The sequence below is a fragment of the Lichenostomus cassidix genome, chromosome 3 (genome assembly GCF_008360975.1).
Source record: "Lichenostomus cassidix isolate B80296 chromosome 3, HeHo_3.0, whole genome shotgun sequence".
Taxonomy (NCBI): domain Eukaryota; kingdom Metazoa; phylum Chordata; class Aves; order Passeriformes; family Meliphagidae; genus Lichenostomus; species Lichenostomus cassidix.
The window spans coordinates 36,139,044-36,162,187 of NC_139483.1; the positions used below are offsets into that span (position 1 = coordinate 36,139,044).

General features: G+C 37.4%; 1 protein-coding gene across 2 annotated transcripts in view; it reads right to left on the reverse strand.

The window, feature by feature from the left end:
- Positions 1 to 23,144, reverse strand: part of PRKN (parkin RBR E3 ubiquitin protein ligase) — a 681,963-nt gene that overhangs the window by 245,786 nt on the left and 413,033 nt on the right. For both annotated transcript variants that reach the window (XM_085055318.1, XM_085055319.1), the window contains exon 7: positions 22,249 to 22,385. In XM_085055318.1, coding sequence (XP_084911444.1) covers positions 22,249 to 22,385 — 137 coding nt within the window. The remainder of the gene's footprint in view (positions 1 to 22,248; positions 22,386 to 23,144) is intronic.

Sequence of the window (23,144 nt, forward strand, 5' to 3'; positions counted from 1 at the left end):
TTTAACACCCCCCCATTCCTGAATAGGCACAAATATTTAAAAGGCATATATTCTGTAGCTATTATTTCACTTAACAAATAAGTGCAGAGATGCACAAACATAGCAGCTTCTTTTATCACATATACAAATTCATATAACAGAAAAAACAGAAAAGAATGCTCTAGATAAAACTTCCCTTAATGTTTTTAGCTCTTTTTCTAATCACAGCAAATACTTTTTATTACTCTGATTCTGAGTACATGACCTTTTAACATATCATCTTGCTTACCTCTGTACATGGTTTGATTTGTGACAACAAAATCACAGTTACTACTTGCATTAGTTCATGATGGTGACTCATCTCCATGGAATTTAAATCCTGGCTCTTATGATCCTGGCCCAATTAAAGCAAGTTTATTTTGTCATTTTTAACTCAACGTTAATTACGAGCTTGTTACCTTCTGCAGGTTGTTCTAATGGGATTGCTGTGTATCTGCCAAGATATGAAAACCCATGGGTGTCTATTTTTCCATGGATTGAGAAGAGATTATTCTCCCAGGCTGAATTAAAAAAAAAAAATAAAATGAAACGAAAGAGAGAGAAAGATGCACCCTGAATGACTGTTTCCTTTCAGAAAAGCAAAGGTCTTTCCAAATATTAAAGCAAGGAGTTAAAAGCAAAGACAGAAGGTTGCTGGGTTGACATTTCTTACCAAAGGACTTATCCTGAAAAGCTGATCTCTTTTCATTTGATATACTGAGAATGGCCAAAGGACCAAAGGAATACAAAGCCAGAAGGAATGATGAAACTGCATGAAAGCAGGAAGCAGGCTGAAAGCACACATTCCCACTAACACATGAAGCCACAACAGAAGGATGAGGTGGCTGGAAGTTTAATGCTAACAACCAACCTTCCTTGCCCAGTTAGCAATCTCAGTAAAGCAGGGTTTTTCTCCTCTCTAAGTGAAAAATATCTCACTTGAAAAAGGTTAGAAAATATTAATATATTCACAAAAGTCACTCCTTTAATCCACTCAATACATGCATGCAAAAGTTTCACAGGCTTTTATGGTATCCACCTCTTGAAGCAAGAGACAGCACAGTGTATCTCACAACTTTCCAATGGATGCTGGGAAGTTTTGTTTATTGACTTATTGCAGTATGTGAAGTGTAAACTGATTTTCTCATCATTTAGATGTATCCAAAGCTTTCACATTCCGGGTACTGACAAGATGTAACTGGCTAGCAGTCTTACTAAGTAACACATTTACACCTTGGGGAAATATCTTTCCATGGTATATACTGGAAGTGCTAATTGACTTTTATTTCCTAATAACTGTTGAAACTAATAAGTTGGCAAAAGCTGGTGATTTCAAAGAACTGTAAATTAGACATTAAGACATCTTTCAGACTGTCAAACCTATATGTGAAAATCTTTAAAAAGCAATTTTTAAGCTTTTGCCCTCTGGAATGAATTAATGAAGTCATCAATAAGTCAATCATAACTGTCATAATGCAGGATGTTGAGAATCTAGTAACATCATACCTGCAATTACTACTACTTTAAGTCATCAGGAAAGTAATGCAATTGCCTTTTCCTGAATCAGCAGAATGGCAGTATGGGAAAAAAAAAAAAAAAAACCTGAGCTGCAGCTAAGACATTTAGGACATTTGACATTATGCCTCAGGAACTGGACTTTTTTTTAAGTGATCTGACAATCTCCTCTCTCACCTTCCCGTACCACACATTCGCACAATTTCTTAACACATTGACTGACTATGCAGAGAAGTAAAAATTAAAATTATCACAAGATCACAGGAAAAAATAAGCAGATGGACAGAGAAAAGGCTCCTGATAAGTATCTAAGGGAATGATGGATGTTAGAATTCATAATTCATTAGATGGCAGAGAATCCACAGATAATTGACCTTAAAATTATTCTGTTGGGAGAAATTTTTCACTGAGTGCTTGTATGTTTTTAAGATATCACAATCAATTGACCAGGTATCAAAAACCCCAGGAAAACCCTTCTATGGCTTCCTGCAGTTGAGAGAAATCATTGTAATGCCAAGCCTAATGCAGTGTCAAGAACAGACCCCTTCTTCAAAATTCACAAGATCACAGACTGTGCTAAGTTGGAAGGGACCCACAAGGGTCATCAAGTCTAACTCCTTGCCCTGTACAGAGCCATCTCCAGGAATCACACCATGCACCTGAGAGCATTGTCCAAACACTTCATGAACTCTGTGAGGCTGGTGCTGTGACCAGTGCCGTGGGGAGCTGCTCCAGTGCCCAACCATCCTCTGGGTGAAGAACCTTTTCCTAATATCCAACCTAAACCTCCTGTGACACAACTTCAGGCCATTCCTTCGGGTCCTGTCACTGGGCACCACAGAGATTGGTGCCTGCCCCTCCTCTCCCCCTCACGAGGAAGCTGTTGATGGCAATGAGACCTCTCAGGTCTCCTGGTCTCCTCCAGGCTGAACAGACCAAGTTACCTCAGCTGCTCCTCATACAGCTTCCCCTAAAGGCTCTTCACCATCTTTGTTGACCTCCTTTGGACACTCTCTAAGCACTTTATATCTTTCTTATATTATGGCACCCAAAACTGCCCCCAGCACTCGAGGTGAGGCTGCCCCAGTGCAGTGCAGAGCAGAGGAGGACAATCCCCTCCCTTGCCCAGCTGGCTAAGCTGTGCCTGATGCCCCAAGGACAGGATTTTCCCTCCTGGCTGCTAGGACACTGCTGGCTCATGTTCAACCTGCCAGTGACCAGGATCCATGGTGCTGCTTTCCAGCATCTTACTCTCCAGCCTGTCCATATATCCAGGGCTATCCCATCCCAGGTGCAGAATCCAGCATTTTCCCACGCTGAACTTCTTATGATTGGTGATTGCTTAGCCCTCTCATTTGTTGAGGTCTCTCTGCAGATTCTTCCTGCCTTCAGGGGAGTCAACAGCTCCTCACAGTTTTGTATCTTCTGTGAACTTGTTGAGGATCCCTTCCAGTTCTGTGCCCAAGTCATTTACAAAGATTTTGAAGAGCACAGGGCCTTGGGTGGAGCCCTGTGGAACCCCACTAGTGACAGGTCCTCAGTCTGATGTCACCCCATTCACTAAAATTCACCCCATTACTATCCCACAGGGCCACTGGAAATGGTGAAATCAGGAAATATGATTGGGACCCGTGCATTTACTGAAAGGGACAGCTTGGCCATATTAAACTGGGATGTGTTTCATTCACTCCATAGGTTCTGACTCATTCAAAGGCCATTAGCAGTCACAAAGCTGACTGCTGACCGTTTCCCTATTCAGGGTTTATAATTAGAGTGGAGGTGGTAGACAATAAAAGCAGGGAAGATGCATAACAAGACCAAAGAACAGAGTAAAAGGTAAGGCTGGCCAATGGAGTTAAAAAGGGGATGGAAAGAAAATTAGACACTTCATGCTGCCAAAGCAATAAAACAGTGAGAGTCTGGGAAAGAAGAGAGAAAAGAAAATTGGTGGAGTTCAATCAGGAATGGAGAGGAAATGGCCCAGTAAGAATAAAATGAGGCACAGAGCATACATAAAGAGAGTTACATGGAAGGGAATTAAAGAGTGGAAAGATTGTCCCTACACTGAGGACATCAGAAGATCTCAGCTGACTAAAGGTGAACAAAGAAACCCACAAAGGAGTGGGAGAGGGACAATGAGGGAAATAATTAGATGTTAAAACTGAAGAATTAAAAAACACTTGCCATTTAAATACTGCAGCAAACTTGAGAGTAAATACTGCAACAGAGCAAGCTGAATTGGCAAGATCGGAAGGTGCACAAAAAGGATGCCAAGTCATAAGACCAAGGGACTTCAGGATGTGTGTACACTGGTGTGATGGCACGACTTTTAAGATGATCTACTCAGTGTTACATGTACCAGCACGTGCTCCTTTGACTTTTCCACTAAATAACACTGATTATAAAGTATATTAAAAAAGCGAAGTAAGGTACAATTCGTAAGTGCACCATAATCCTGTAGAGTAATCAGACACAATAAAATTTCTGTTAAAAAAAAAAAGGTGCAAGCAGTAAAGTAACAGAATTAAGTCCATTTTCAGTTCATGCTCTGAAGTCTATAGGTCTGGTATCGCATCTAATGTGTAAATGCAAGTTTTAAAGTCATTTCAGAAGAAACCTGAAGTACATTTGACTATTTCATTAATGGTCTGTGCTCTTGGCCTGAAACACATGGGCACACAGAAACAAAATACTTAAGAATCACTTTTAACAGCAATTTTTGAAATCAGCATGTCTTTCCTAATGGACAATTCTTTCAGGACTACATATTTCATTGCTGCTTCCATCTATCACTAATGTTCTTTCTCCCACCTAGACCCCTATTCAGAGCTCCCTTATTCATAACTAAGCCAGACTTCCAAACTTTTAACAGATTATTTTTCCCATGTGAAACTGTTTTAGTGACATAATATTAACAGTTTTGCAAGCCTTAGCTCCATTCTGGGCACTGCAGCACCATATAAAACAGGATTTTTTAGATGTGTATGCCATTTTCCCCTAGAACTGACATCTAAGGTAACAAAAGTCCTTTCCCAGCCACCAAGGATTTTATAAGCATTATCAGTAATGTAGTTGATTGCATTATCTGCAGAGAATATTCACCCATTTACAGTGAAGAAATAGACAGATGCCATGCTGACCACTTCAGAGAGCAGGAAAGGACTATTAGAAATGGGGGTCCTAATAGAGCTATTGTGTCCCATTTCACTTCTAACAACTGTGATCTCTTTGTGTCCTTCAGCAGGGTTTCCAAGATGCTAACCACTCAGAGCTTAACAGGCATACAGATTCTCACTAGCCAGCAAAATTAGGTGACTGAATAATTTTCTACCAACTTTTTCTTGTGCTTATATTTATCTCAAATGTAATTCTCACAATATATAATGATATTGCAGTTTTGCTTCTGTTTTTCATAGATGTTTAGTGACTCATCCAGTCATCTTTAAGTCTTGCAACCCTCTGCATTGTTTGATTCAACTCCCTTCGCACATATTAGTATGCTTCTCACTGAATCTCTGTCTTTTAAAAAATGTTTTGCACAGTCTTATAAATTACATGTTCGTTTTTTTCCCCCATGAAGATTTTCTTCAACTGCCTTTTAAATTTCTGGTGGAGATTCAGGCTTACAATAGTAAGGACCAATAAACCTCCCCTTGAGCTAGACCGGCAAATGAACCCTTGCTTTATGTTAAATGCATAGGTTTTAAGTAAAGCAGACACAAATGTGAAGAAGTGATGAGCTCTAGAGTCAAATATAATTTATTTCTTAAATGTAGTTTTAGGACATGGGAGAAGCATCATTAAGAAAAGATAAGACAAAAATAAAGAAGAAAAGTGAAAGTCAAGTAGTCCAGAAGAAAAGGTGAATTAATAGTGCATGCAAAATTAGCAAATTGGCAGCTATCGGGTAAAACTAAAGAGGTGGCTTAAGAAAGCAGTCATTCTACAAAGGGGAGAGGCAATCACAGCAAAACAACAGCTGTCTGAAAGTCCCCTTCATTTTCTCAGAGAACACACATTGGCTTGAACATGTCTCCAGTCTTCACCCTGAAGGCCAAGAGGTGGAGACAAGAAAGAATCAGCTACACTGCAACTTCTCCCAGAGTGGGTTGATCACACTGAACCACACTGCTGTGACCCTCTGAAGAGTATGGAAGAAGGAGATATTGCCAATTCCATGCCTTTTTCCCGCAGCCAACAGTCTCTTTTTTTTACCTCTGTAGCTGCTCCTACCAGCTGGAGTCCACTACTATCTTTCCTCTATGTTTGCTTATTTATCTTAATATTTATTCTCACCTTCATTCCTCTTCCTATACTTACATGAGTTTTACATTACATTTTATGACAGTTTGGTAAAACGGTTTGGTTCGGGGTTTGGGGTTTTTTTAATAAAATGTGTAAGAATTAACAAAACAACAAACAGAAAAAAAAAAAAGAGAACAGAATATTCCACAGGAGGGAAAAGACTATAAGCATAAAACACTAAAAAAAGCTGAAAATTAGAGGCAGAAACTCTTACCACAAATGACCCACAAAATTACATTTTGATGTTAAATGTTGATAGTTTCTAACTAGCCAGTAGTTCAGTTCTGACATAACATAAAGAATCATACCCAAATGACTTCACCTGGAGTTGTGAAGAAATACTTTAAAAGAAAATATAACTCCATTAAATCAAGTAGCAAAAGCAGTATGACAATTTCTGAGATTTTTTGACTTCTAACCCAAAAGCTATACCTTTCCATGTATACTTATATGCATATGTGAGTGTATACACATATGTATTCTGCTTGAATATACATGCATACTAGTCCCTCACACATACAAATATTTATGTTTATATAAAATGCATAACATGACTTTGTAATGGATAGAATAAACAGTGGCAAAACCATGAGGGAGCTATGCAAGTCATCCTAACTGAGCAATATTAAGCCATAAAATGCCATCATTCATCCTGTATTCCATATATATTTTACAAATATATTCCTATAAAAATGTTAAAAAGAGTTTTACAAATTTTATTAGCATTATTTTTCATATCCATCTGCCTGTAGAACCAGGCTCCCTTAGTACTAAGATTCCAACTGTAGAGGGCCCTGAGGGAGAGGAATAGCATAATATTTTTTTAAAACCTCTCAAATTATGCAAAGTAGATTTCCAACACATAAAAAGTGTCATAAGCTTAAAGTCTGCTGTGAGCTAAAAGCGTGTGCCAATGGAAATCGAGGATTCTTCCCTAAGAGCATAAAGTTTCCATTTTCATTCCTTAGATTTGCAAGATATCTCTAATCGGCACCAGCACTGAACTGTGCCCGTACCTGCTCTTCTACATATCTAACTTTTAGCACTGCTTATGCATATTCTGAGAAGACAAAAACATGAAAAAGAAAAAAAAAAGTTTCTCTTCCAAAAACTGTGCAACTTGATATTCTTTAGAGGTCTGGGGCTGTAAATTCACTCCACTTAAGTCCCACTGGGACAAGAGCGGGGGAGTTCATTAAAGTGGCTGTAAATGCACACAATTTGTAAATGACCACATGAATACCTAATACTTTACACAATGTGACACACAAATACAATAAGTGACCTTTTCAGGAGTCAGAGTGGCTGAGCAGGTGCACGAGGGAAATTGCACACAGTGGTATTTGGGAGCAGCCACACAGGGAGCTTATTGCACAACCTGACTTTAAATCTGCCCTCTTACATATAGGCTATCAACACCTATTATAAATAACAAACAAAGCCAGAGTTTGAGTTTATACACATGGAAATGGAAACAAGTGTTTTGGCAATAAATTTTTCAGCTCTGGCTTTGAAAAAATGAATTAAGGCTGTTAGAGAAGGGCAGTTTCTGAATGCCTCAAAATGCCTGGAAAATCTCATTTCTCCATGGGCAAGAAAAAAGCTGTTTTAAGTCTAATACACAAAGTCTAATATAAAAAATAGAGAAGGTGCCTTGTGACAGAATTTAGGAACATACAATATGTGCTTAGGAGAATTGTCTTTCATAAATACATTGATAACTACTTTTAATTCACCTTTAAATGCAATAATTCACCCTTAGTTTGATTGTAATATTATTTTGCTTTCAGTTGTGATAATTTTATTGTTATATATAGATATTCAGTATACAGTGGGGTGACTGGATTTGAACTACTATGTAAAGCTATTCATTAGTGGATAAAAAAATTCAGAAAAGTTCATTGATTCATATTGAAAGAACTATCAGAGGAAGATTTGGTCAATATAGTAAAATTTACCTGATAAAGCTAAATAATGTATGTACCTCAATGAAAGAATTAAAAAATTGAATGCAAAGCTAAATAAAGATGTATTTGTACATTTGAATCCATTATCTTCCTGATATAAAATTTTTATCACAACGAAAGTTCAGAAGGCACAAAGTGAAAGCAAAATACAGATATGTATATATACCTGCACATATATGAAACTTGACAGACAAGGATTAGAAATGTAAATCTAGAGTAATTTTAGTTACTTTTATAGATACTCAAAGCAAGATAAGCCAGGACTACTCTTTGCAGGTACAAATCATTGCATTACATTTTGCTTAGATTTGCCCAAATTTCTGGGTGTAAGTCTATGTCTACATGCTGCCAGATCAGCAGTTTGTAAGTGGGAGGCTGAAGCAAGCCAAGATTTCAGTGTTATCTCTTCCAAACTTTTCTGGTGCATTAGCAATCACTTTCTGGCTGCAAACAATACCATACTGTATGTGTCATATTGTTAGTACTATGCCTTAATTTCAGATGTAAAACTGCCTCTCAAAATAGAGCAGAGAGTGAATTAAAAAAAAGGTCATCCTACCAGAACTGTGAGAAACTAGAAAAGACAGAGGGCCATATTTGCAGGTTCCTTGGATATATCACAACATATGGTATAGAGAACATTTTATATTTAAACCTCTCCAAAATACTGAATTGTCATTCATAAGAAGACTCTTCTGTGCTTTTGAGTTCTGAGGACTAGAATTTAATCTCATTCTGTCTTTGTTGTTGGCATAAATCCACATTTTCCAGTAGCACCTAAGAGAAAAACTTTACCTAAGAAATATCCTTTGTTTACTGGTGTCTATTGAAATGGCCAGGAAGCTACCTACATGCAAACCCCATCTTTTTGAATTTGGGAGACATGTGTTCTTGGGACGAATTAACTGTACAGAATTTCAATGTTACAATTAAAACCAGACAGTTTTCCCCATTCCAGGTACTTTTCCATTTCAGTATTTAAATGACTACCCTTTTAAACCTTGGAGAAGTATGTTAAGCCATGAGTATTTTAGTTTATATTCTCAAACACCAAGACGTATCCCAAACTCACATTAGACTCATTGAGAGCTGTCCATCAAAACCCTGGCATTTTAAAAATATGTAACTCAGGTAATAGTGGGATAAAAAGTTAAACTTTAGAACACTGTCCTTAAAGGACTATAAAGATTTCTAGTACAAACAGGTTCTCTCAGTTGCAACTTAATGTTGCTTCCCAATATTTAACCTATGACATAACATGAATTACATGGTACTTTTAGTTACCATAGTTAAAGCAGTAATCATCTTTGAGAAAAATCTTGGTCACACACCAGTCCTGATTTCTGGAATACCAAAAGTGTAAGTATAAATCTCCTTAATATCCCATGAAATATCACTTCAGTTGTCCTACTTTCCTCTCAGTCTGTGCAAACTGATTATCAACTGCTTTTAGCTGCTTTGTGAAGGATACAGAAAGTGATCTTAACACACTCATAGCAGCCACAGGAGGATCATCCTAAAGTTAGGAAACTCGCCCAGTGCGAGAGGAGCAGATCTGAATATCCTGAATTTCGTTGTCATATTCTGCTGAATGACATCCCTTAAACAACTTGTATGGCATCTAGAGAACAAATCCAGCATGGAGGTATCCCATTCTAGAGGAATACATCTCACACCAAATTTTAGTTAATGTCCAGGCTCCAGTAAAGCTAAAATGAAAGCATAGGTTACAAATCTTACATTTGCTCTAAGGCTGGACCTTGCTATCAGTGCTAAATTCCAATGCTGTGCTGCTTCCATCTCTAATTAGAGAGCGTGACATGTATCCACTGTGTTATATATATATATATATTTAGTTCTACAAATGCTGTGAATGCCTACTATTTTGTAAACAAAATTTGAATAATACAATAAATTGGAGGTTGTTTTCTTGAAAGGGTATTATATGTCAAATCTGTTATAGGATGCTGCTTAACTGGGACTTAAAATAAACACCGTGGAAGAAAAGAGGGAAAACACTTTCATGAGCTTTATCCAGTAAATGAAATTCACTATTATGCTTTCTGTGCATTTCAGTAGTCATACAATGCATGAGGAGTTGAAATTACTTTTGAATAAAATGTGTTTTGAAACAGTGTGTTTTTCAGGTTAGGATGTATTTCCAAAAATGCTGTAAAAATGCAAGAAAAATTGGTTTACTTGGAAATAATAAAGCAGTTCATGGAATCAGTCCATCTTGATGACGTTGATGCTACCTAGCAATGAGGTTGATGTATGAAAATTTCTTTATCCAGAAAAGTATGCAGGTCCATGCATAAACATAAGCGTTTGAATATGAACCAACCAGGTTAAGCATGTGCTAATTATGCATGTTCCTGTGCAGAAAAGCAATATTCCTTTCATTGGGGAAGGACCTAATATAATCAGCAGAAATGCCAGAGTTTTCTGAAATGAGGGAAACAATGGAGTGAGCTGCAGGTTACCTGCAATAAGAGCTATAAGTAAAAGATGTGGGAGCTTGAGGTTACCCCAGGATGAAACACAGCAATGCATATAGAATTATATAAGAAAGCTCTTAGAGTTTCTTCCTCTTTTTTATTGTGGAAGACATCCAACTCAGGAAAAGAGCTTTGGCCCCTTAGAGGAAAGTTTTAATTATAGGGATAATGTGACTGTTTTGTCCTCAGCTTTTGATGCTGTTTCTGTGATTGGAAAAGGGTTTCATGTAACACCCCGATAAATCCTGATGAAGTCAGGAGGAGGTACAGAGGCTATGACCAGTCTTTCAGAGAAATACACTAAGATTTTTTATTGAAAAATATTTTACTTTTTTTAAAATAATGAAAATATTCTAAATGCTGAGAGTATTTTGCATTTTTAGCAATGCACCATAATTTACTTTGTAAGAAAATACAATATCGAGAAATTGATTCTTCAGATAATTCCTCTTGGCTAGATTTTTTATTATGAAAATTCTACTTATCATTAAATAGGGTAAATATATGATTTGTAAATACTTCTGCCTTGAGGTATTTTCTGCCAAAAATGATTTCTAATTTTTTAGAAAAATAAAAACTAATTTCTCAAGAGGACTTCCATAGCACTTAAAAATGCACAGCAAATACAGAGTCACACCAAGTAAATTCAGGACAATGTAAATGACAGTCTATGGAAACTAGTCTATGAATTCTTGATTAAGGAAAAACACAGAGTAAAAAGGCCCAAATTGAGAGTGGGAAGAATGTATTCTAGTAGAATAAATAACTCTCTGTGGACAGACACACACTGTAAAAAATCACTTATTTTAATTGTGACATACATTAGACATTCAGTTCTCTTGCTAGTAACTAGTTATGGCCAAAATATGCAATTCATTATTCATACCATCATAAGAGAAAACCATCACGTCCACTGCAAAGATGCTATGGAGTTTCAGACCTGAAATGTGCTATAGCTTTTAATAACTGCTGACTAGATTTAGCTTGATTCATTAGTGGCCTCAAAACTCCCTGTTCAGTGTGCCATATAGAAATATGGCTGCTTGCACTTTACTGCTCATCTTCCTATTGAGAATTCTCAGAAGATAGATGTGTTAAAGCAGAATAAAATTTGAAGCCCTTATAGAAATACTAGAGTACTGGACAGAAAATTTAAAAAAAACCCTCACTGCATTAATAACACTTTTGCATTGTCTTTGTTTGTTATTTTGAGATGGCAGGGTGTTGGGTTTTTTAAAAATACATTCTCAAGCATATCAGATCTGCACAGAAAGACAAAAAATTCACACTACATACCCCAGAGGCTAGAATTACTTCCTTCCCAAATAAATAATTAGGCAGATTTACAAAATGCACATTATTTTCCCAAGTGAATGGAACGGCTCCAAGCGATTAAATACATAATTAGGTTGTTTTTCTAAAATGCTTATTATTTACCTGAGAGTCTCACCACAGACTCCTGGTAAATACTGTCTCCCTGCTAGCAGTTATTACCAAAAACGCCTTCATAATTTCCAGCCTTCCTCCAGCAGTGATATCAACAGAGGATATTACTTGGGGCCATGGATCATGAAAAGCAAAATCTGACTGTGCCAGGCAGCCCATTCAAGTGACAAGCTGAGTTTCCTTTGTACCTGGCATGGCACTCTTTCATTTTCCAAACACACTAGAAGGCAAACAAAAGGACTTTTTAGGACTTTAGTTCATATTTTAGCTGGCCAGAAATTCTGCTGAAGGCTGTGCCTATGAGTGTTTACATGCATGCATGGCTACAGAGGAAAAGAGAAGAAAAAGCTCCAAGTTCTGATTAACTGTTTTCTACCTGGAAAGGATAGTAAAGGAAATGTGCTTGTCAAAACCCAAATAACCAATATAACCAAATAACCTTTGAGCCCCCCATCCCATTTGATGTAGGGTTTTCTTTCCCAAGCAGCTGTCTTTGGCCAAGTTATCAGAGCATACCAGCCTTCACTTGTAACTCCTCTCATTGCCTCTCTCCAGGGGACACACAGCCACAGTGCCAGGCATTCAACACGTGAATGTGAATATTCCTGTTCACCAGGTAGGAAAGAGAAAGGTCAGGCAATAGGACCTAGCTGGTTCTCCTAGGCAGCCAAGGGACAATACCAAAAGCCCTTTTTTCCTAGTGATCACAGACAAAAAACTGACCCTCAGAAGTGACCCTTTTTCATCACTCCACCTCCAGAGTCAGTTTTCCTTATGCTTTCATCTGCCCAGAGGTCTCACTGCTTTGTGGTCCTTACAGAAGAGATCAAGAGTGACTGGAATCTCAATTAGAAAAAAAGAGGGCAGGAGACAGAAAGGTATAACAAGGTGAGGGAGAGAAAAGAAAGACAAAAGGAGAAATGAAGAGCAAGAGAAAAAGGTGGAAAAAAATCAGAAGGCGTGCCAGCAATATTTAGGGATTGGCAAATAAGGCAACAGAGATGGGCAGACAACAAAGGGAACAGCAGTGAAGGACAGAATAGAAAATATTTTACTTCCCAGAAACTAAGAAATAAATGGATCATGAAAAGAAATAATGTAGAGTCAGGATAGGCACATTCTTGGGGAAAAATAAAGAAAAGGAACAAATAGAGAAAAAAATCAGAACAAATAAGCACAAGAATTTTAATTGGCATACCTTTGTCACTATATGTCCCAGTTGTGTCATTTGTCTGGTTTTTAACACCTTCAGGTAAGCTAGTTATGTTCTACCCATAGCTTTACACATATGTTTTACATTCATATGTTTTATATAGATATAGGTGAATTCACAGTCACAAGCAAATACCATAAATGGGGGTGAGAATTTCTTCAGATTTCCAATTTGGTATAAATACAGTAAAAGTCTGTCCTGAACATTTTGGTGATTTCTGTCTAACAGTAAAAGCACTCTTGAAGCACTGGTGTCTCATGCAGTGTTAGCCACGAAGCTGAAGGTGGAGTAGCTGAGGTGTGCACCAAGTGGCAAGAACTGCACACTTTGCCAGGTCATTGCCTTTATAGCAGTACCTCATTTTTTATGAAGTTTGAAAAGAGACATCTAGGGCAAAGGGGAACAGAGAAGAGAAGAAAACAGGTACTGACTGACAGGCAGATAGTGTGCTTGCAGTCACACACCAGGATGCTGATAGATGGTCTCAGTTTCAAATACAATTGTTTCCTAACATTCTCATCTCTGTTACAAATAAATAGATTATAGGATGCATCTTAGTGCTTCAGTCTAGGCATGCTCAAGGCACCTAAGTCTTAACACTCCACATATTATATAAACTTATGAATGTTGCCATATTACAACTTATTATTTATTTTGAAATTTATGCATGAGCATTTGCAGTAAATAAGATATGCAATGGTATTGACAGAGAAAGCATGACTATTCAAACTTAAATTGTTAGTGAAGGACATGACTAACAGTGGTCTGTCAAGTTTCACTTCCACAGGTGTTTCAGAAATGGGAAAGTCTTATAAGAACTTAATTCACCCTTATTAAAACCATGTATGAGTAAAACATATATTTCACTGTCATTCTCAACTCACTGTATCTCATATACCTTATTTATTCCTACCTTGGCTATGAATTAGACTGAATTGTGTACTAGAAAAATCCCTTTTTAGAAGGTGTCCCTGATTCTGTCCAGCTGTGCTTGACAGAATCACCTAACTGCAGGCTCCAATGTTAGTTTCCTTACAGATATTTATGTAAAAAAAATATTGCAGTAAATATAAGGATATTAAGTTGTTCTGGAAAATCCTATTGTCCTATTAGTTTCACTGAAATCACGAGGTTACATTGGTTTTAAAACTGGAAAATGAAACAAACATTTCTGAGTAGCCAAAATTTATCAGGCATCAAAGAAAAAAAGCTAACTGTAAGCATCCTAATAATTCCTTTATAAGAGCACATTAAAACTTACCATCTGCTTAAGCACGTATATTTTCTCTTTTAAAGAATCTAGACTTATTTTCAAATAAGACTATTCTCTTATCATACAGTGGTGAATCTCTATAAGCAACAGATAATTATAGTTAATAATTTCCATGCTTATAAGAAGGGAAAAGGTAACAAGGCCACCAAATGACAGTAGGTGACATGATGGCATTTTTACCATGAACATGGATTTGCCATGGGCCAGAATGAGAATATTGTTATTGCATGCAGACTTGTCATCCATCTCCAGTTTAATTCACCACTATATTGGACTGTATTTGACTCAGATACATAACCAAAATCTCTTTCCTAAATTACAAACCTTATCTCCTTTCCCCCATTTATTTGTTGCCTTGAAATACATTTCTGGGGAGATAGAATTTATTGGGAAGCAGTTTGAACCATGTAACTTTTTATAACTCTCACTTGCACCTACATTTTGCAATCATTTGACACATCTGCTATATCAAGAACAAATCTGATTTAAGAGTTTTAATAAGACCTTGCATCAATAAATTATAACAGATTGGTGATTAGTAGTATTATTTATATGCAATATTTTTGTACCCCTTATAATGCTGATGTCTGCTTCACAGGGATTAATTATTTCATAATTTTGTCTAAGTAGTAATATAGAAAATGTCAAAAAGAAAATTAGATTTTCACTTCCCAGACACAGAAATTTAATTAAAGTCAGCTCCTTGTTGAAAGGGAATGTCCTTAGCTGGTTCTGTGATATGGCAGCACCTCTACATGCTGCCATGTGGGAGACCAAGGCTCAGAAAGCGACTCAGGGAATATTTATCACTAGGCTTCGGAGACTAAACACATGCTGAATGTGCCACAGTTGGTCCCAGCAGGTTATTTATGGAGTATATAAGTTTGCAGACAGCAATGATTTCTTATAAAGGCTGCTGCTTGCACAGCCCACCTCAGGGATGGCATTATACTGAAAGAAACCCTCTGCTTACACAAAAACTGATCCATTAGGAAATGTCTAATTATCCAAACATGAAAGGTCAGCTGCCCCTCGTGCTGCATGAGTGTAAGATAAAGACCTCAAATAAATTCCAGTTGTAAAGATCAACATCTTCAGTCTGAGGGACATATTGAGGACAAAGAGGTGTCTCCAGTATGTGGAAGAACAGTCCACACGCAAACTACTGAATTACTGTCATGAAAAGCTAAATTTCCACCCTTATGAGACAAACTGGAGGCATTATTTACTCATTTTACCTACCCTCGCTCTTTAGATCTTTTTGTTTCATGCCTTGAATAGTCACTAACCCTTCTCCTTAATTCCCAGCCTCTTTGGCCTCTCTCAGTTCCTTCCCTTTATCATCCCTCTTTCCACTATTCCCTGTATTATATTATTCCTTCCTTCTATTTATCTCAGTTGTTCCCTTCTTTCACCCAGAGACTTCCTTATGAGCATCAACTGCCTATGGACTAAAATGGGAGCACTGAGCAACGCCAGCGTGGACAGCTAAGTGTAGTCCTGGTTCAAAGCGAATCTGCAGCCATGAATGAAAACAAAAGTTTCTTTTTCAGGAGCTGACCCTCTTTTCTTAAAAAATGTTTTTTCTGGAGAAGATAGGCATTAAGGAGATACAGTCAAAATCATTGCACTTGCTATAACAGCATTACAAAAGATGAATTAGAAAATAACTTGAATTAAAACCCCACCCAAGGAGTTCAGGGTAAAGTTGGTGACTAATAAAACCGTATGACTTAAATTTACTGTTCATGTATGTGATGATTTTTCTCGATCAGATGGCAACTTAAAAGTGACTTGTCAACCACATAGCCACATCAAGTGGTCATTCTAAGGTGAACTAGTACGAGCAGAAGCGCTTTCAGCCAGAACAAATACCTTTTATTTCCAAAGTCACAGTCGCCACTGACTCCAGCTGAGACAAAAATTCACCTCTGCTTCAGCCAGACATAGAAATGTGAAAGACATATAGACCCCTCTGCACACACTTCTGCCACTGCTCCAGTACGTTTATTTTAGGTTGACGCTGGCCAGCTCTTTTCATAGGACAAGAAGTGTGCTTTGAAAGTTCATTTCTTGTTCCTTTTAAAGTCAATTAATTTCTATGCAAGATTTTTTCATTATCTCTTGTCCTTCATTATTGCTAACCAGATTAAGCCTATGTGCACTGTCATCTCTACGCAACTTGCAACTGAAATATATTGCAATAGAAGGACTAGTGAGAGATAAGAGAGAAAAACACCTATGGGTAAGAAATCTCATGCGAATTTAATTATGGACACTCAGAGTTCTGTAAGTATCACATTGTAGGATTTCACTGTAGTTGTTCCTAGAGAAGAATCCAATGCCTACTTCAAATAACCATGGGATCAAGCTCTGCTTGTTCTATAGATTTGGAGGCTGTTTAGATAGGAAGTTGGCAATCTGTCACCACAGAAACAGCACAAAGACTTGAGGGAACAAACCTCAGATGTCACTGCTTGAACTTCAGTCAACACTGAAAATGGAAATGAAAGAGCTACTGTGACTTTTAACCATGTCCTTTGAGCTAGTCTCATGAGCTCGTGCTAGTAAAGGAACATAAAAAAACCACTTGATACACTGTTGGTTCATGTTTATTTTATGACCACAGCAAGAGGAGAATGCAGAAGACCATAAAAAATTCTTCACTAAACTACTTCAGGAAACTTCTGCAAATTCAACTAATCCTTGTGAGTAAATATCTGGTTTAGCCATATGTTTTTGGTTCCCTTCTCTGTCAAAGTCTGCTTCTCTATGCTTAGATATTTCATACCAACAAGAAATTACAAAAAGTTTACAGCTGTCAAGAATTTAACACTACTAAATATTAAATTTAAGGAGCCCTTTGCATTAATTCCTAAAGCTGCAAATGTGTGTGCTTTCAATCCCTTTTATTCCTCTAATAATCACCCCCATTTCCTGAAGTTTGTGATTTCCTGAGGTATCTCAAGTGTGTTTAAGCAGGGTTATTGAAGCACACAGATTTCAAAACTATTGACCTATTGAGGCTTCACACCAGGCAACTCTTATTTCTCATACCAACTGGTTCACTTTAGGCCCCACCAAGCTATACAATGCTTCTACATTACATTCTTGAGAAGGTTCTGTTCACAGATCACTGACCTTCACTTTAAAACCCCTTGCATACACACTGTCTGAAATTTATTGGAGCCTTTGTCCACACCAAATAGTGTGATCAAATCAAACACAGTTTTCCTGCTCTCTCTTACTTGCAAACTTTACTTAAGCTGTTCATTCTCCCCTTTTCTACAAGGGTATTAGGATTTTGAAAGATGATTCGGAGATTCACAACTGCATTGACACACTGTTAGTATGCAAATAGCACATAATGTGGATAAAAAATTTAATCTAACCCTAGAAGCTTTCCTTCATTGGAACGTGGTTCTTGACACAATTTATTATACTATAAAGATTTAGTCCTTTTTATTAGCAGTTCCATACACAAATTGAGGTAATTCTCCTTATTTATTTATATATCTGTGGTAAAATCAGTTTACTTCCAGATACAATAGTGTTTTACAGTCATCAGGAGAACTGCATCCTTTATCTGGATTCTTTTAAAATACATCACGCATATGATTACTCATAAGAAATAAAGTGATGTAAAGACATTTTTGCAAAGTGCCTAGAGCAGTGTAAGACCTTGCCCTTCCTTGGCGTCACCAGCTTTTCTACTACCAAAGACCTGTGGAAGCCTTTGTAACACTGGGGACCAAGACTCATAATGCTGTAATGCTATTCTGAAAGTGCAACTGTGTTCATAGGAACAGTAGGTTTTTAAATGGGGTAATACACTATATATTTGTATACAACTCCTGCTTTGAGGTAATGCTATAAGATTATTTGCCCTGCACAGTAACTAAATAACCATAAATGATCTTTCATGCATATGCAAATCCATCCCTCTAAGCACCTTATTAATTATTTCAAAGATACTTGGAGGTCACCACTCATGGAAATTTCTATGCATGAAGCCTCATTAATACAAGACACCACACAGAGAGATGGGATAGATTTTTGTTGCTATTTAACAAGGGCAGAGAGTATAATCTGTAACATTTACTTTTTTATTTTAATGACCAGTGAAATTCAGCCAGCTCCTATCTGCAAGTCCTTCCTCTGAGCTGGTGCAGTGGGTTTGAGTGGTGGGGCTGCTGCCACACTCCTCTGAACAGCTAATCCTATCAGTGCACCAGTTACTGTGCTCAGAGCTCTGGTCCTCAATGCTGGCTGCTCTCAACTGGAGTAGTGCTGCCTGGCACTGGATTAGCAGCTGCACACTAAGGAATTGATGATGTTCTACCAAAAATCACTGCAATGACACATTTTGTTTTGGAACAAAGTGAAGCTATGGCACTATTGAGGTGATATATCATAGCTCATCAGCTGAGATAGCTTTCTTTTGAGCTCATATTATCTCCTGCTTAATTAGGCCCCATAACAGAAATCAAAGCAAAGCAAAATAATATAACCACACAAAATACCTGAATGCAATGACAAAATGCATCCTCTGGCACATCTGTGCTAGGAAGCAAGAAATTAAAGCCACTTCAGAAGCCCTGTTTATCTGAAATCCCTAGATCCTTTCCAGCTCAAGTTATCATACACTTGTGATGATAACACTGCTCTCGTCTGTCACAGTGACCCTTCGCTGTAGCAGCTGCTGTTTATTTTTATTCTGTTGTGTGTGTGGTGTTTTCACCTCCAGGTTGATCCAATAAAAGATATAAAAAACTTGCTATGTTGGTACATTCCCTTGATAAAAATCGGGAACAGTGAGTCAAATGTTAATGGAAACTGCAGGCTATGTTCATTATGTTATCTCTGTTTTTGAAAAACACTAGAATGAACAGAACTAATTGGAAGTGCAAACAATTTAAATACACTTAATTACAAAATCAAACTCTCCTGTACAGTTTGAGGGCAATGTGTGCGCAAATGCCTTGAAGAAATGTGCTAGTTTTTAAGTAAATCTGCTCTTAAATGAAAATGATAAAATAACTTTTGAAAAAGTCCAAACCTCAAACTTCAAGACCTCATAAATACTATTTCAGCATTAGTCTGTGGTGTTTAAAAATACAGGTATTAATGCAGACTCTTTTGACTCATCTGTGCAATCTGGTCACCTACTGTAACACAAATCTCATCAGAGTGAATGTGACTTTGTATTCCTTTTAGAAGAAGGCTCAAATGAACCTCTATCTTTTCAATAAAGCTCAGACCTAACATTTTTTTACTTCAAGTCATGCTCTTTTAGATATAACATATTTTAAACCCACATTGCCAGAATAAGAAGGGTCTTTTTTTGGCATGTCCCATGGTGCTCATTCTTGTCAAGGGTAATTCATTCTAGGCTTCACTGAGGTAATTAGAAAAAGCTGTGTCAAATAGTGTTTTATCACCCTCACATGCAAATACAAACTGCAAATTGCAGTTGTAAAATGAAGATTGTGAACTGTAGACTGTAAAAATGCCATCTTATGCTATCCAGCAGAGGTACCAGGATAAGAAAATCACTTAATACTGTTGTGAATGCTTCTTAATTGAACTCATTGGTGATGAAAGCTGCTGCATCCATAGCTAAGAAGAAGGCTAAAACCCCTTGTATCTGAACAGCAGGAAGGGGTTAGCAAATCAGGCATGCCTTCTCTTCACAGGTGTGATGAAACTCAATTTCATTACTTTCTCAAAGGACAAAAAGTAATCATTAGTTCCTAACTCAAGTATAATTTAAGACTAGAGACAACCAAATTACTTGTATATCAAAAAGCTGGGCTCAGGTAGCTGCAGAAATGAGCCAGTGAAGTTACAACAGCTTTTCTTAGAGTCTTCATTCTGCAAAGAAGCTTGAAAGAGAATACTTCCAAATGGTTTGTCTTTTTTTAATACAAAACTGCTAACATAAGACAGAAAATTGATGGAGGTAGCAATCAATGAGAGAGAGAAAATGGATTGCAACTGTATTACTATTACTAGTGCTATTACAACTACTTTAAGGTATACTATTTTGAAAACAACTTTCCGATTTGGGGAGTTCTGAAACTTTGAGATTAGCAATATTTTAGTCTTCCCATATTTAGCTATTATAACACTTAGAGTATAACACAGCTGAGGCTACACTGGCAGCAATAGCTTCTTTTCCATTCCCTCAGCTGAACCCTATCTCACTTGAACAGTAGAAGTGCATCCATCCTTTGTGCATCCTCTACAGCATCCCTTTCTTAAGCCAAACCCAGGCCTTTCTCACCACTCCAAGACTGAAATCGCAACCCTGAGCATCCCAGCTCCATCTTCCCGCATATTCTCCTCATCCCATCCCTACCCTGCTTTCACTGTTCAATTCCCATAATGTTCAACTTAACTTCAGCAAACAGAAAAGAGAGAAAGACTGGCTTGCAACAGCCAGTCATGTGTAAAAACTTCTGAAAACTTCTCAATCTCCTCTGAGAAAAAAGGACTTCTGAACAGAACAACTGGAGTTGAAGATATATGGAAAAAGCCTCACACAAGTTTTGTGCAGCATGACTAGCAATGGTTTTACAGACAGAAGAAGCAGAAGGGTCATTAGTCTGACATATCAGCCTGAACTGGAGGAAGCTCTGTGACACCAGCCATAGATAGTAGCAAGGAGGCCCACAAGTGAGGAGAAAGATGAGCTGCCTGCTGCACCACTGGCATAACTGATTAACCTAAGGAGATAACAGAAGAAAAGGGAAGAAAATCAATAAAAGAGGGGGAAAAAGGAAGGACTCTACTCAAGCAGCTTATTAATTTGCGTGGGAGCAGAAAATGGATTAACTTCTGGAGAAGTGATGAAGGCGGCTGAGTACAGATTGACCACAGTACTAGGCTAAAGTAAAGGTCAAGGAAAGAACAGTGGGTATAAAGTTCCTGTTCAGTTTCTCATGACAAGTTTTCCGAAACAGCATTAAGAATTATTTTGTGCACTATGACATCAGTGAGTAAATGCAGTAGCAGTGACCTGTTTAAGGGGGGAAGTAAAATGAGACCTGGCAAGCACATAAACAGCAATTCTAGTGAAATGTGAAGAAACATTGCTTGCTTGCTCTTGAAGCAATTAAAAATAAATAATTTAAAATCTTTCTTACTGCTGCACTTTCAATATCCTCAAGGCATATTCTCAGGTTAAATAGATGCCACTCTCCTAAGAACTTTTGTCAATTTTTCTTCCATCTAGTGGGTTTTGAAACTTATTTGTCAGCCATTCAGGTAACCAGGCAAACCCATCTTCTATGCAGCTTCTAATATGCTGGAAAATTACTCTCATATCACGATAACAGAAATATGAGACAAACATATATGCTCACATTCTAATTTATCACCAAGAAAAGGAAATTCTATATATAAAATTTATGTCTTCATAGCAAAAATTTTTGACAATTTTGTAGCCCACATGCCAGTATAATTGAATCAATTCTCAAAACAAATTGCCCATATTCTATTTAAGTCTGTTTAGTTAAGTCAAACTTTGTTTCCTACTTCAGTAAAACACATAACTACATTTCATTCAATGAGGTGACAGCACTACTAACTTTATCAACAGGATTATTTAAAATTCCTATTACAGTCCTTTCTTTATTAGTACTTGAAGACAGACCAAGGAAGTTAATAATTTACTTAATTTGAAAGTGGAAATGTGGAGGTCAAGGTGTTTTTGGTTTTTTTAAATCATAGTGTAGTTCTGTCATCTGCTTGCACTTCATGATTATAAAATACTAATGTGAAGAAAGCAAACATTTGATATTAAAAGAAATGCCCTTTGGAATCCAGTTGATTCTTCAGTTCACGTGCTTAGCAAAAACCACTTCAACATTCAAATATTTTCTCCACAAAATTAACTCCCATGAATGCAGTGTAATTTCACTGATATACTCAAAACTAATAGGTGATTTAAAAGAAACCTTACTCTGAAATCAAAATGACATAAGAAAAAAGAATTCATCTGAAACATACCTACACAGGGGAGGGAATAGCCAAGCTCTGGGTCATGTATGAACTGGCGGTCATTCAGCATGGTCACACAGTACAAATGGAAGCAGTCCAGGCAAATGACATGGCGATGCACACATTGGAACACAAGCACAGGACTCCTGTTCAAAAAAAACCAGTGAGAGTGATGAGCAAGGACTGGACTGAGCTCCACAAAAAGCTTTATTTCAAACTTCTAATTTAATAATAACTTTTCATTCATAGTACACAAGGTTATTACATACATAAAATTAGAATTTCTCCTGGCATATTGCAGCACTTTTTAAAAGAGATAGTTTGTAACATGAATCAGATGTAAGGAAATGGAAGTAAAGCTTTAACTGAGAGTTGAAACTTGACCAAAAACTGAAACCTAAAGCAAGAGAAGTCCTCTAGTTACAGAAATCCTTTACATGAGTTGAGAAAAGATCATATATAGTAAAACATCACATGACAGGTAGGATAAAATATGAATGTGACCAGCTGGGAAAGCTAAAGATTTTGTGAAAACTACACTGTGCCTTCAGCCTCTCAAGGCAGCCATTTGATCTCTGCACAGAAGTCATTCCCTTAGTAATAACAAGTAAAGTAGTTCAACTTCTGGTCACAGGTTTCAAAGGATTCAGTTTGGGCGTGAGACACCTAAACTTAAGTGCTATGTATAAATACCAACCCATATGGCAAGTGAGAAATTCCTGCTATAGTCAACACACTTGGTGGAGGCTGGAGCTGATCAGCTTCCAGGAATCTGCAGTAGGATGAGCTGAATCACCACTTTGGCTCCATTGTCTGTATGGACTAAGTCTCCATGGACCACTAGAAGAGTTCAGACACACATCTCACATGCAGAGACCTAACTAAATATGGCTATCCTGAGCCTG